Source organism: Polyodon spathula, unplaced genomic scaffold (genome assembly GCF_017654505.1).
Source record: "Polyodon spathula isolate WHYD16114869_AA unplaced genomic scaffold, ASM1765450v1 scaffolds_633, whole genome shotgun sequence".
Classification (NCBI taxonomy): domain Eukaryota; kingdom Metazoa; phylum Chordata; class Actinopteri; order Acipenseriformes; family Polyodontidae; genus Polyodon; species Polyodon spathula.
The window spans coordinates 141,088-156,390 of record NW_024472122.1 but is presented as its reverse complement, the minus strand read 5'-3'; the positions used below and the strand labels follow the sequence as shown (position 1 = coordinate 156,390).

The following is a 15,303-nucleotide window of genomic DNA, read 5'->3' as shown; positions in this document are numbered from 1 at the left end:
TCTGAAAAATCCAGAGGATTAATAGAGATGCATTGTATGTGTGTCAGAATTTACAATTAAGACTAACACTTTTTGTATCTACTGTCATTGAAAGTCCAAATTGACATTAAAATCTTGATGCAATATTTTGTGCTGTTCTCTTAGCAAGGACCCAAGCTGCAATTCAGATATGAGATCTAATAAAGGTTATCCACTAAAGATAAACCTGCTTTCCCACCACGCCCATCCTTTATTGCAAATCCTTGACAATCCCCCCATTGACTTCTGGGTTCACCCTGGCAGCATTGAGGTTAGGTGCTGTGGAGAGGTGTCTGGAACCAGCCCTGAGAGTTGGTAGACTGTCTCTGACATGCAGGTAAATTGTGAAGGCCTCAAGTTCATTAAGGGCCGTTCCCCTTTCCAGTGCTGTCATGTAAAGTGATCTAGTGTCACCTTTCCTGACTCCTTAGTTAGAAATTCAGTTCTCTAACATTGAAACAAACTGTGATGATAGATTATATTTTAGTGTAACATTGACTAGATGTGGGATAGTGTAAATACCTGAAATAGGCTTGTGCCCTCCCTTTGAAAGCAGGAAGTGTAAGGCAATAGATCTTTCCAATGTGATGTGCAATTGAAATGGACAGAGGAGACAAAGGTTTGTGCTTTTGCAATGAATGGTTAGCTTCTAGTTCCCAAGCATATTTTTAGGATCCTCATTCAAATAGGAAGGATCAATGAATGTAACAGCTTCAGATCTAAATGACCTCAGTGTTTATCATTGATCTCGCGTTTTTAAAGGGGAAAAAAAACAACACATTCACATAGTTGCTAAATAAAGAACAACATCACCTTATTATGTTGCCAGACCTCAAAGTCCATTCTCCTGTTAAACATCTGAGTTGTTTTCGATAAATAAAAAAAATAAAAAAAACACAGTCAGGGCCAGTCAGTGTTACCCTAACCTGCACTGATCTGAGGACAGAGAGTTCACACGGTAGACTACGACTGCTGCTTCTGGGAAAAGTTTGTAATTTTCAATCCAATTCACGTCACTGAAAATCAGGTCTCTTAAAATGTGTGATCGATTTATTATCCCCGTCGAGACGTACACATTTATACCACTATCACAGGTTCCTAGTAGTTGTGTGAATATATATTATGTGTGAATGTATAATCTTATTGGGGTGACTGAAAAATCTGTGGAGAATGGATGGGATTGTATGACCACGGTATTTTGGTGAGACTTCTTGGTATATGCCCAGTGGTCTGCAGAACTGCATAGTGGAGTAAGGATAGGGGGAGAGTCTGGGACACCAGTATAACTGGAGTTCTGAATCTTGTTTTCAGTGATAGCTCATTGCTGCCTCCTGCTGGGCATTTGGGGTTAAAACAACATAAATTGGTAGAAGCGTTGCAGTGACGTCATTATATGTGTCTTCAACTGTAACTTCAATGTACATATACCGGTATTTGTTACTTACGCCACACACACACACAGTTATATTATATATATATATATATATATATATATATATATATATATATATATATATATATATATATATTTATCTTCCTCAAAAGGTCAACGTATCGAAAAAACACACACTTTGTGTGTGAAAAGGTAGACTGTTATAATTAAAGTAATAATAATAATAATAATAATAATAATAATAATAATAATAATAATAATAAATATTTCGCTTTTTGTTTCTTCTGTTAAAATAAAATAAACCAGTTCTTGTTTTGTCCCGCAAATAAATCCCATTCTGTTTTTTAAATATTGCTTGATTATGATGACGTAGAAGATCATGTAAGTATAAGGATGGAAGAATTTTGCAAGTGGTGACGTCAATGTTTGTGAGTGAAAGCGTTTTCAATAAAGTTGTCAGTATATCAAAAGGCGTGTTTGCAGTGTTGCAACATGTCCGCTCCCGTTGTTTACTGTGTCGTTAGCAACATCCCAGCGAAATTCCGCTCGCTGGATCTCCGGAATTATTTTAGCCAGTTTATCGAAGGGGGCGGCTTTGCGTGTTTCCATTACCGACACCGACCTGAGGTTCTCAGGGACCCAGAACACGAGCCCGGGGCAGAGCAGGCCGAGGAACAGCCGGCGTGTTTACAGGGCGAGGGGCCGGAGGAGGGGAGCTCAGAGCCGGCAGACACCGGAGGACAACCCGCTGCCTCGGGAAAGACAACGTGCTGCTGTGTGGTCTCGGTTCAAGCGAACCAGACGGACCGGTTCGTGAAGATGTACGCGGGGAATCAGTGGATTGGTTCCGAGGGAAGCTGGCTAGGCAGTCGGTGTGTCATCAGGAAGATCAGGGTCTCGGATCAGTTGGGTAATTAGTGGTGAACTGCAGACCAGTAATGAAATTGAAACCCGCATTTACTGGGTTCTTACTGGATACTGAGCTGCATTTGAAACACGCAGCAGCGCTCAGTAGATTAAGAATGTTTCGCATGTATTCGTTTTCTCTTGAACCTGCTTGTCTGGTTAAAACCGGCAGATCGGACGAGAGCTGGTCACTGCGGGAATATCAGCACTGGTAAAGTCGGTTTGAAGTTCGGTATTCATTTTTGATATTCGTCACCTAAGTTTCTCAAAACTACTGTCCAGTTGTGGGTATTCTCACAACCTTTGCTTTACCTGTGAATCTTAATCATCATTTGTGAAATAAATAGAATATCTCAGGTACCTGTATATAAAACGGAGGTGAATGAGCATTGATGTTAGCAACTAATAAAGAGCTTCAAACCAACTTTAAACAGTGATGGAAGTAAGACTCCTGTTGCATAGCAGGTTCGCCCATTCCAGGTTTTACTACAAGCTTGATTAGCCACAGTGTTTAGGTAGCAACCTCGGTGTGTCTGATTTTAAACTAATAGTAAAACCAGGAATAGATCAGACTGCTATGCATCCCTGCTTATTTCCGTCCCTGAAACAGGCTATGTGGTCCAGTGGTTAAAGAAAAGGGCTTGTAACCAGGAAGTCCCTGGTTCAAATTCCCTGCTCACTCGCTGTGACCTTGAGCAAGTCACTTAACCTCCTTGTGCTCCGTCTTTCAGATGAGACGTTGTTGTAAGTGACTGTATTTGATGCATGGTTCACACACCCTAGTCTCTCTAAGTCGCCTTGGATAAAGGCGTCGGCTAAATAAACAAACAATAAACAAACACATACAAAGTATTTATTACAAGAGCTCACTGTGGGATATGTTACGTATTGCATATTTTGTTTTGCAGATTCCAACGCGTTTCCTTATAAAACGAAAAAGGAGCTGAACAGCAAGATCGCCCTGAGCGAGAGGTTCACTGAAGAGGACTTGACAAGGCTGCCAGAGATGAACCCCCCGGCTCTGATGCCCAGTGGCAATGTGGGCACTCCGGTGACTGTGTTCCTGGAGCTCATCCAGGCTTGCAGACTGCCCCCACGCATCATCACCAAACTGGGGCTGAAGTTCCCCAAGACGGGCTCCAATCGGAGATATGGAAACGTCCCCTTCGAGTACAGGGCCACCCGGACCGTTCGGCTGGAGGAGGGGGTGTACACTGCCAACGGTGAAGCCATTACAGGGGAAGATCTAGGACCTGGTGCTGGGCTTGTGCCTCCTTCAGGGAGGACGAAACAACCGAGGAAGAAGCATGGTGGTCCTTCGAAAGATAGAGAAGAGTCCAGCTGCGAAGGTGGAGATGATTGTGCAGAGTCCCACTCGGATGATGTGAGTTGTGTAGTCTTGTGTACAAGGGCTGGAGAACAAATCTGAATCACCTGCCATAACGCTGTCAAAAAGTCAGTGTCTGTACAAGCAGAAGCACTTGCCAACAAGAACCTACTATCAGCCCTCTGTCACATCCTCTGTTAGATCTACAGCCCATCATTACTCAGGGGTGGAAATAAGACTTTTATTGCATAGCATTCTCCAATTCCAGGTTTTACTACCAGCTTGGTTAACCACTACATATAGGAAACAAGCTCAGGTGTGTCTTATTAAAATGCTATGCAATGGGCATCTCATTTCCATCCGTTTAACTGAAGTTGAGTTGTAACAGGGAGGTGTAGTTTTTATATCTTTAAAAATGTGGGTTTTAGCCAATACAAATTGCTGAAATGGTTGTTCAAGTCATAGACATGCTCATTGCTTTTAACTTGGACCTGAGTGGACCCTAGTCCACCAGACCAACACACAGTTCGGAGTCTCACCTTAAGAGAAGATCTTAGGTTAGCTAGCTTGAGATTGAGTTGCACTCACAGAGCTGTCCTGGCACCTGACATAGCCAGAACAGTGATCTCTCACATTTTGTGAAATTCCCAAACGCTTTCTCCCCACAAGTAACCCCCTCCCCCCCTTGTGTTGTGAGCAGGATGATGACACGTGTGAGGAGTGGGAGCGGCACGAGGCCCTGTATGAGGACGTGACTAACCAGGGGCGCTGTGAGGAGAGGCTGTTTGAAGAGAAGATCGAGCTCAAGTGGGAGAAGGGGGGCTCCGGGCTGGTCTTCTACACTGACGCACAGTACTGGAAGGAGGAGCAAGGAGGTGTGTTCCATGCACTGCACTGGATCTGTGTCCATGTTAGAGGTGCAGTGACTCACATCTGGTTCAGTTTTAACACTGAAAAATACATTCTCAAAGGTTGTTAAGTGTTGGGACCCAGTCTTCCACCCCGTTCTTAACTCGCTCACTCTCGCTACTAGTCAAAGCATGAGCTTGAGGAGTAAAAAGCCATTTCTTTTTTTCTTTCTTTCGATGGATTGTAACCCCTGGCGTGTGTTCTTGTTGTTTTACAGATTTTGATGAACAGACTGCTGACGACTGGGATGTAGATATGAGTGTTTACTATGACAAAGGTATGCTGTGTTGATCAAGCTCTGCTTGTGTAACTAATACAGTCGATATTGTGTTAGTTCCACCATTGTTTTTTTTTGATGCAGTCTATGCTAGGGTGCCTTGAGCCGTTCTTCAGTTCTAGTAGTAAGAGCCGGCACCCTGTACTGTAGTGAAACCCTACTCTGTAGGAAGCGTGAGGCGGGTGGAATTGCCCCTGTCTTCTCACACTTTTACTGCCTTGCCTTCAGATGGAGGGGATAAGGACGCCCGGGATTATGTCCGGATGAGGTATGAGCGGCGACTGAGGGATGGATTGGAGGAGGGATCTGTGCAGGGCCAGCGAATTGGGGGCTTCGAAAAATACACCAAGGTACAGAGCAGCAAGGGAGAGTCATTAGGGTTATAAAATACAGGAATAGTGACTCTAATACAGCCTGGACTATGCAAATGTAAAAGGACAATATTAACAATAAAATCACAATATTAACATTCAATGTTCATAAAAGTCAATAAATGGATAAAATTAACTGAGTTCTGTGATGTATTATTTAACCCATATACTATAATAATAAAATAAACATAATTTGGGCTCTGGGCTTGTGGTTTATGACGTCACTGAAGCCCTCGGTGGAATTATTGTCCTGTTATGCTGTTAATATTTTAGTTCATGTTCATGTTTTAGTTCATGTGTAATTTTCTTGTGAGTTCCGGTCACTGTTGCTAGTGAGAGCTGCTCAGAGTTGTGGGTTCCTCTCTGTCCTCTAGGGTATAGGCAGGAGGGTGATGGAGAAGCAGGGCTGGAAGGATGGCTCTGGGCTGGGCCACAGCAAGGTGGGGATGGCAGAAGCCTTGGAGAATGAGGGACAGCACCCCAAGTGTAAGAGAGGATTCGGGTAAGTGACTTCCTCTACATTGTGTGCTTTAAATGCGCATTATGGATAGCTTATAGAATAATATTGGTAATGCTACATACCAGTCTTTGTATGTCCTTTATTATTTTCAAGTCTCAAAAAACATACTCAACCTACATATGAAATGTGAGCTCAAATGGCAGTCTAATAATACACCCCTGCATGGTATAACTGTTGACTGTATATTAACATGTAGCTTCAGCAAATGGTTAATTGCATATTAATTAAACTTATTTACTTCATTGCATTAACTTATTTGTGCCACTCAATATAAAGGATTACTGAATCTTCTTGTAATAGTCCTAAACGTTGCCTTTCCCAGGTACCATGGAGAGAAGCTGAACACTTTCACGGCTGTGAAAAAGTCCCGTCCTGAATTTAGGATTTCTACAGTTTATGACGAACCTGAAGAAATGGACCAAGGAGATTCCCTGCTGCGCCGCCAGCCACCCACCAGCATGAAGTACAGACAGAACCAGAGGGGGAGAACGAAGGACAGCAGTCAAAACTAGACTGTCTGTGATACTGTTGAAAAATAACGTGCTGCCATGTACACAATGTTTAGGAAAAAAGGTTGCCACGTATCTGTCAGTTTCGGTAATACTGCTTAATCATTGAGAACTTCAAACACTTGCACATTCTCAGGTAAAACTTATAAGAAAGTCAAATTGACAAATGTTTCACCCAGTGCCTTCATCACTGTGTTTGAGAGAGGCATAGCTGAAACCGTTTTTACCTCGGTTTTACCAGTTAGTAATTGTATTTATTATGTTTGTATAGGAAAATGTTATCTTTTACTATGAAAAATTGTACAGTTAACTTTTGTCTGTCTAATTCACTTTATGTTAAAATGTTTTCTGCTGTCTGGATATTTTATGTGCCATACATCAGTTATTTAGGATAATTAAAACATTAGATGCTTTTGTGATAAACTTTGGATTTTTCTCATACAATTTTTTACCCCTGAATTTACAAAGTGGAACAAATGTCTTATATACACATTGGAATATAAAAAAATAAAATAAATGCTTAATCTTGGTGAGGCGCTGACCAAAATAAGGCAGTTGTATATTTTAAAACGTGCTCAGGGTCATTATCCTGCTGGAATAGAAACTTCCTTCCACTAACCCGTCTAGCACTGGGTAACAAATGAGAGGGCAGCATGTCTTGATATTTTGCAGCATTCATTGATCCTTCTACCATACAAAGATCGCCAGTTCCTGAGGAAGTAGTTCCTGTTCTCCCGTGTTTGTCACTAGTAGCCACACAGTGCTTTTTGGTAAACCGAGTCTTTCTGCTGTTTTTCTGGTTGTTTCTCCTTCTTTGTTTAGCTGTATCACTGCAGTTTTGAGGTGGTTGCTGTACTGTTTAGTTTTAACCATTTGCGTTGCTTTTTTTAATCATAAATTTTCAATGTATTTTTCAGCACTTAAGTATTTATTTATTCTATAATCATCATCAGGCGTTGGTGTTCAATCATAATTGTCAATAATTAGCAATGAATGGGTTTCATACGAAATATGTTGAATGCCAAAATGCTTTTGTCAAAAGCATTTTCTGCCATAATATTTATTATGTCTGCGACTGTGTGTGTGTGTGTGTGTGTCGATAGATAGATAGATAGACAGATAGATAGATGCACCTGGCCTTCATATGTAACTATTGTAAAGTAAATAATGTAAAGTGTAGATTATGGACTGGAGATGAGTAGATCTATTAGCAAATTTCTTGACCTGCTGTGCTGACCGGTCAAAATGGGGAAAGCATGCCAGTGGGTGCCTTTGACCAGCGTGTCCAGCGAGGCAGTCTCCGGGGTGTTCGTGCAATGGCATCATTTACACAAAACCACCATCCGAATGGACCGGTCTGATCCGAGACCACAGCTGTCTTTAATGTATTGTGACTTTCTACAGTGACCCAAATCGCACTGCTGCTCATCTTAATATATTTTGCTTTTGAAATGTTATTTCCCTACAGAAAGCATTTCAACTATAAAAACATGGGTGTACCTAAATACATGGAAGTTATAATACTTGCATACTCGATACTTGTCATTTCGGCTCCCTGGATCCCTGTGTTACATTGGCGTCTCGGTTTGTCTGTCCATGTATCCTGCGTTTCTTATCGGCGGTTATTCACTGCTGTACCAGCTTCCTTTTTCAGATCCGGTGCGCCTTTCTTTAAAAACGGGTGAGTTAGCGGTGCGTGAGAAGTTTAAAGAGAAAAATCATAACTAAAGTAATTTTAATAGATAAGATAATACCTAGGGGACAATATCATAACATAGAACCAGCTTCTGTGTTAGTACGGCTTGTGCTTCTGAAATGTACAGGTGCTGCCGTTGCGTACAAAAATAATTCAATCGTATTTTAATGAAGTGTGGATGTGGTTTATATATACATGAAGATCTGTTGCTCCAATGTGCCGTGACGTTAATTAATTAATATCCATTCCCTCGCAGGACTAGCTTGTGTTAAATAGAAAGCAGCTTGTGTTAAGTTTAAATACTGTTGTACACATATTTGACACGATTAAAAAAGCGAATTGTAGAAGGGGGGCAGGTGAAAATGTTTGCTTTATTACTCTACTAACGCCGCAAACACACAAACTTAAATTAATACAGCTAAATGCAGCACTGACCTGCAGGGTACTTCATTTAAGAGGGGTTTCTGAAATCCGGGTTTGTGTTATAACAACACAAAGTACACGTCAGATAATTTATTCTTCAAATATTGATAGTAAATCAAAACAGCGGTGCAGCCGTAACTGTTAGTATTTTAGTCCCCTATAACGTATTGCATTTTGAAAACATTTTTCCTTGTGAACATTTGAGAATGGCACCAGACTTCTTGAAACCCAAACTTTTACCGCATTGCTTTCGGTCTGTGGAAACGAGACTCTGTGACATGTACCTTTTTCTGAGATTGAAGCAATGCATAATTGACATCTGTTTGTCTCCCTGGATACCTTTACCCCCAAAAAAGCACAAAATCAATGAGAGAAAATCAGAACAGTCCTGGATTTCAGAACTCCGTTCCACCTGTTTTAAAGGAATTTGAGCAATCTGCTCTGAACTGATTACACTTATCAAAGCATGACAAAATATCCCCTGAGTCTGTAAGTTTCCAAACATGGATCTAGGGGGGGAGAACAATCTGTAGCTGAGTTACCTAACAGGCTAGTTCTAACCCCCCATTGGGTGTAGCGCTAGTGTCCTTACCCTGAGATTTCTGAAGCGTGTTGTAAACTTGGTGTCTTCTTTGTTACAGACACAGTAATGGTTTAAAGGAACGAGAGACAAGATGTCCAAGCCTCCTTGTGTGATGTTTGGCCAGGTGGTGATTGGTCCCCCAGGCTCCGGTAAGACAACCTACTGTCTCGGCATGCAGGAGTTTCTGACAAAGCTAGGTCGCAAGGTCGTGGTGGTGAACCTTGACCCCGCCAATGACGGCCTTCCTTACCAGTGCTCAGTGGACATTGCAGAGCTGGTGACTCTCGATGATGTCATGGACGGGCTGAAACTGGGGCCCAATGGTGGGCTGATTTACTGCATGGAGTACCTGGAGGCCAATTTCGATTGGCTGGAGAAGAAACTGGAACCGTTCAAAGGCTGCTATTTTCTTTTTGACTGCCCCGGACAGGTGGAACTTTACACACACCAGAACTCGGTGAAGAATATTTTTGCACAGCTGACAAAGTGGAATTTTAGGGTGAGCTCTTACTGTGAGATTACGTTTTTCAGCAAAAATAGACCCGAAACAAGAAAGTACGTTTGGGCATTTCTTAAACCCAACCTGGCGTGCACATCCATTGATCATGTAGTTCTCACGTGTGCCGTTTTGAAATAAAGCACATGTGTTTTTGTTACATGTACTGTTATCTGTACCATATTGGGTTAGTCTGTTTGCATACTTTCAGATAGGCTGAAGTTGGCTAGTTGATATCATTTTACCTGTTAAACCTGGAGAGGAATGGCCCTCCAGGACTGTAGTTAGACATCCCTGCATTAGGACGAGCAGTGATAATTTCATTATCCAGATAAAATGACCTAGGACGTGCAAGTGCAGTATATTACCTAAACCTCTGTGATGATTATTTGTTTAGGCCAGGTTGACCATCAAAGGCAGAGGCTAACAGTTTGCACAGCCAGTGTTTCCTCTGTTGTGTATTAGTGATGTGAATTGTGTTATATTCAGTTCAAGCGTCATGATGGATTCAATGAAGCATCTGATCCTGGAGTCAGACACTCAGCTCTGTCTTCTCTGCTCATCCAAAGTGATGCAGGCATTTCTTAACACGGTGTCTTATTACCAGTAATTGGTTGTCCCTGCTGTTCCTGCTGTTCCTGCAGCTGACTGCTGTCCACTTGGTGGATTCCCATTATTGTGCAGACCCTGCCAAGTTCATCTCAGTGCTGTGCACCTCGCTCTCCACCATGCTGCATGTGGAACTGCCCCATGTGAACGTCCTTTCCAAGATGGATTTAATGGAACAGTTTGGGAAACTTGGTAAGAAATGTGACCTCAGGTCTTTTACTTATTAATTCAAGCTTCTTATAAGGACTTGGAAACTAGTGTTTTAAAATTACATAATGGGATGGGATGGTTACACAGACCCTGATTGACCAAAAAAATAAAGAAAACAAGAAAGCAAGCTGGAATCATTCAGATTTGACCAAACCAGGTTCCAAAACTGAGTTTACAACTGTGTTTCTGTTTTGTTTTTTCCGAAAGCATTCAACCTTGACTATTACACCGAAGTGCTGGATCTCTCGTATTTGTTGGAGCATTTGGCCTCGGACCCATTTTTCAAGAAGTTCAAACGCCTGAATGAAAAGCTTGTGGAATTGATTGAAGATTACAGTCTGGTGTCCTTCGTACCTTTAAACGTGCAGGTGAGTGAGTTCTTGGTTTTGGTTTCAGAGGTGATGAACAGCGTTGGGGGGTGGGTACAGAAAATGACCATCCTGGCAAGGCATTTGAAGCGATATTAAGGCCAATCAAGGCACCAGCAAGGCATACATATATTGCCATGAAAAAGTGGTCTGTTTCCTGAGGTGGCCTGTAATTATAATATTGTATTATTCTAGAAAGACCCATTGCTTTTGCTTTCCCAGGACAAGGAGAGTATGGTCCAGGTGATGAAGGTGGTGGATAAAGCAAACGGGTACTGCTTCGGGGATCTGGAAGAAAGAAGCATGGAGGCAATGATGTCAGCAGCGGTGGGAGCGGATTTTCATTTTGCTTCGTATCCTTATTCACATTGCACTCTGTTCTGCTGAGGCCACTGAAGCATGAACCTCTTGAAGATAGGCCTGTGTGCCTGTGCTGGGGAGAAATAATCTTACGGGCTGAAGTAGGTGCGTAGGTGGCTTAGACAGGGCTGGTTTCACAGATCTTGGTTGGCACTAGTCTTGGAGCGCTAATCTGGGTCTGTGAAACCAGCCAATAGTGTTTCTCTCTTTTGAATAAGATAATAAAAGGGCAGTTCAAGAAGACCTCGAGGTTTGTGTCATTTTTTAATGAAATCTGGATCAAGGACAGGGCATGAAAATGGTGTTCCACAGTAAACACTTACTGCTCCACGGTGAATTGTAGCACAGTGGATTCTGTTTACATCACCTGAAAAACAAACAAACAAACAAACAAACAAACAAACAAACAAACAAACGGTTCCTTTTAGAGCATGCTTCAGCAAATCGATTTTTCAGGACACCTAGGTTTTACCTAGTGGTTTTGTTGTGAAAATGTCCTGCATGATCAATTCAGTTGATTTTAGAAGGGCTGGAAGTAAGACTCCCAGTGCATAGCAGTTTGATCCATTCCTGGTATTACTACACCTGAGATTGTTACCTGTCCACTGGGGCTAATCATGCACATGGAGTGGGTGAAACTGCTGGTGCAGTGGATCTTATTGCCAGCCTTGGCTAGTATTTGAATCATGAGTACATACACTGCTTCCTGTTGATTCCTTAACTCTGTATTCAGGACCTTGGCTGTGCAGGAGAAGTATTTGGAATCGAATACAAAGACAGTGGAAGAGGAGGTGATGGATCTGTAGGGCCAAGCACAGTACAGGTGTGGGTCTTCTGACCATGTTGAAGAAAATGTCTTTACCTTCCTTCAAGGGCTTCAACTATTGAGCTTGGACACACACACACACTTGGTGAAATCATTCATGGCTCTGAAAAGATCACACAAATTATGATCTTATACTCGGTCTGGGAATATGAAGAATCGCATGTAAATACTAAACAAAATATATCATGAAAATGTTGTGTACTGTTTTTGTGAATTTTGTCATGATTGTCAAAGTTTATTTTATAGCTTGTCTAAGATCTTCAACCGAAGAGAAATGAAAATATTGCTAGTGCTATTAAGAGGTATATCGTCTCATGCATAGGTTTCCACTTATGATCCATAAGTATGTCCCAGATGGTCCTTGAAAAATGTTTATCTTGCATGCATTTATCAATGACTTCAGTTTTAATACGCGATTGTTTTTTATGACCATAAGGACCATATCTTTAAGGCCTGTCTTTAATTAACTCCAATTTTTTGAAAGAGGTATAAAACATCTGTTAATGCTACAGAACTAGATAGAACCAAACAACTGAGTTATCTATTTCTAGCGCTCTTAAGCACTCATTCATTATATAAAAATTAACATGATTTTTTTCTCCTTTCAAAAAATAGGAGTTGATTAAAGAATGGAGGAAAACGTTAGGTGCCATTACTTTTAGATATGTTTAAATGTGTGTGTTTTTAGTCTCATCCCTAAACACCAAGACCACACCTCAGAAAAGCTGGTATCCATGTGTCCTAGAGGCCTGTTTTCTCCTGATAAACTGAAGTATTTCAATCACTTGAGATGAAATTCCTTTTTACCCCACGAGGGGGCAAAGTGCAGCATTAGCAATGGAGCTGCAGGATTGCCTCCAAAAATATTTTCGGTGATCAGGATTTGGGTCTTGCGCAAAACTGTAGAACCCCAATGGATTAAGAGCTATGAAAGCTGTAGAAATGTATTTGTTCTGTTGTTAAATTCCACAGCTGGATCACTGCATGGGAGTCCTCCTATCTGATTCAGAGAGTCATTACAAAGGCATTAGCCAAAGCATTTGTCTTGACTTTGTTTCTCATCATTTTTGTTTCATCAACTTTAGCTGGGCCATTGGCGGGTCAGTCAGTCAACAAGAAAATGTCACAGCTATTAGTCGCACTGTGTCTGTGCGGCAGAATTATGCGATCGCTTGTTAAGCCTTCTCGAAGGACATGTCATGCATTAGGACCTGCTGAAGATGGCGTGCTGGTGGTCAAAGAAAGTGTGCTCAGCTGACAACAATGTCTCACTCAGGTCTGAAAATGTCCTTCATTAGGAAAACCACACAGAGATCAGAGGAGCGGGCAGGGGCAACTGCAGGCTCAGCACACACCCAGCCAATGTGCAGCGGCAGTGTTATACGCATTGAGCTGTTTTATCATGGGGCACAATAAATGACAGATGGTCCGGAGATTATTGGGATGATCAACGTGGCGTTTGCAAATGATACCTGATGATACAGCTTGAGCGGGGCAGCACACTTTGCAGCACTGTGTTGTGAAGTTAAACATCGCAGCTCAATTAACACTGACAGCCTCACAAGGAAACCCAGCCTCCTGCATGTGTGTGTGTGTGTTTAAGATGCATCTCCTTGATTAAGGCAGATGTATGCCACTTGGATTGTAGAAGACGAATCACATACTGACAATGATAGAGTACAAACCGATCATGAAAACATCAATAGACTAAAGTCACAAAATACTGTAAGAGCAGTTGATCTAGACACATAAAAGCTCAGATTGACAGTAAGTATCGCTTTCCAAGTGACCTACAAACTCAGTAAATGTTTGGCCATTTTTTAAAGTTGCATATTTAGTAAAGCTCTTCCTTAAGACTTTTACACAAGTTTGTATATTAATATGCCAAACTGAAAGTATTGCCAGGCTATTAAAGCCTTCTTAATTTAAACCAGTGTTGACTCTCTCTCCGAGGCTGAACAGTTACTGGTCTGACACCAGTTTGCCAAATTGTTCCATCCCTTGGGCCTGTCTGTAGGCAGAGCCTGACCTGGAGGAATTCATTTGGGTTTCATTGCTGAGCTGTTAATCATTCTCTCAACCGACACGTTAGTTCAGTATGGTCATGGGACTGTGGTATTATCCTCTCTTAACGTTCCTGCAGCCCTGTGTGAAGACTGTGTAGTTTGTAATGTGCACCTGGGGAAACCTGGGTAATGAGATCTCACCACATTCACTTTACAGTAAAAAGTGCAGCACGCCTTAATTGTACAAATTTGACATACTTTTCCACGGGTTATACTTTAGTGTAGAAGGGCCCTTCACTAATTTACTGTTTTCTGAATGTCATGGTTTTTTATTGTGTGAAATAACTAGGGAGCTCTGTGTTTGTGACAGATCTACTTAAAACTGCAAATTAGTTGGAGATCACAAGTTTGTGTGTATCGGTGAAAAATGGAACCAAGGGCTGCTGTTTTCAAACTAAAAAGTACGCAATAAAGTTAAAAAAAGAAAACTACAATTAAACTCAGTTTTACAGTATTCTTGATTTTCATAATAATAATAATAATAATAATAATAATAATAATAATAATCAGGATCATCCATCTCTACAATGGATACAGTGCATGTTAGAAAGCAGACATTCAAAGCCTGTTATCTTGCTCAGTGTGAGCTGTACTTAATAACAATGGTGCAGAATGAGTTTTAATTAAATACGTTTTTTTCTTCAATATTCTGAATTAAGTTACCCTCTAATTTGTGTGCCGTTAATTTGAGCTAATTCCACTATGTTTATTCCGATGCAAATTTATACAGAGTTTCTTGACCAGGCTTAGAAAAAGAGGCTGCAGATTTAAAGTGTTCGCAGCAATGTGTATATGAGATGCATTCTTAGCTACATTCATTGCTTTCTCCTTTGATTTAATATGTGCCTTTTAGGGGAAATGCAATAATTATTTTTATTTTAGATGATTTTCCATATCATCAATCCAAATCCTGGGCTTCAGATTTGCCCCACTCAGTTAAATGGTTTTTTTTCTCTGAAACTGCCTGATCCTCCCCAGCTAAAAGTTCAATTGAATCGGTCTCTTTGTTTGAAGAGTTCTCCGCCAGTTCAGTTTCTCATAATGCGGTGTGTACATCACACACTGATGCAGATTTTGACATACCCATGCGAGAGGAAAACAATCTCATTGCTGCTTGCAAACTCCTGGTGCTTTTATTACTTGTGCATTCTTGGATTGAGCTAAACTTAGACATCATTGGAATGACTGGCATTGAAATGATATTTCAAACTTTTCTGTAGAACAAGACGCGCTGTAATGCATGTGTCTGATGCTTGTTTAGCATGGTGCTTTCCCAGTGTTTCATGTTCTTGAGGGAATGATTATTTCAATTATTACACACCCTTGCCTTACCTCAGTAAAAATCCCTTTTACATTGTTATGAAGGGTGCAAGCCAGGCAAGGTGGAATTTCTGCAGTGAGGCAGTACATAAATGACCACACTGGCAATCCCCCCC

General features: G+C 41.3%; 2 protein-coding genes across 2 annotated transcripts; both read left to right on the top strand.

Annotated features, from left to right (window-relative positions):
• The first annotated feature begins 1,866 nt into the window (after positions 1-1,866).
• gpatch3 (G patch domain containing 3) lies at positions 1,867-7,005 on the top strand. Its single transcript, XM_041240638.1, has 7 exons — positions 1,867-2,321; positions 3,226-3,701; positions 4,345-4,519; positions 4,771-4,830; positions 5,059-5,180; positions 5,576-5,703; positions 6,044-7,005. The coding sequence occupies exons 1-7, from the start codon at positions 1,904-1,906 to the stop codon at positions 6,231-6,233; spliced, it is 1,569 nt and encodes a 522-aa protein (XP_041096572.1). The 5' UTR covers positions 1,867-1,903; the 3' UTR covers positions 6,234-7,005.
• An 828-nt stretch (positions 7,006-7,833) lies between these two features.
• gpn2 (GPN-loop GTPase 2) lies at positions 7,834-14,294 on the top strand. Its single transcript, XM_041240639.1, has 6 exons — positions 7,834-7,911; positions 8,991-9,431; positions 10,073-10,229; positions 10,455-10,615; positions 10,838-10,968; positions 11,709-14,294. The coding sequence occupies exons 2-6, from the start codon at positions 9,024-9,026 to the stop codon at positions 11,779-11,781; spliced, it is 930 nt and encodes a 309-aa protein (XP_041096573.1). The 5' UTR covers positions 7,834-7,911; positions 8,991-9,023; the 3' UTR covers positions 11,782-14,294.
• Positions 14,295-15,303: the final 1,009 nt, after the last annotated feature.

Excerpts from the sequence above, each read along its gene's own strand:
- gpatch3 (XM_041240638.1), top strand. The coding sequence starts at position 1,904 with ATGTCCGCTCCCGTTGTTTACTGTGTCGTTAGCAACATCCCAGCGAAA. Across the intron at positions 4,520-4,770 it reads CTGGAAGGAGGAGCAAGGAG|ATTTTGATGAACAGACTGCT; the intron begins GTGTGTTCCATG and ends GTTGTTTTACAG. Across the intron at positions 5,704-6,043 it reads AAGTGTAAGAGAGGATTCGG|GTACCATGGAGAGAAGCTGA; the intron begins GTAAGTGACTTC and ends TGCCTTTCCCAG.
- gpn2 (XM_041240639.1), top strand. The coding sequence starts at position 9,024 with ATGTCCAAGCCTCCTTGTGTGATGTTTGGCCAGGTGGTGATTGGTCCC. Across the intron at positions 9,432-10,072 it reads TGACAAAGTGGAATTTTAGG|CTGACTGCTGTCCACTTGGT; the intron begins GTGAGCTCTTAC and ends CTGTTCCTGCAG. Across the intron at positions 10,230-10,454 it reads GGAACAGTTTGGGAAACTTG|CATTCAACCTTGACTATTAC; the intron begins GTAAGAAATGTG and ends TTTTTCCGAAAG.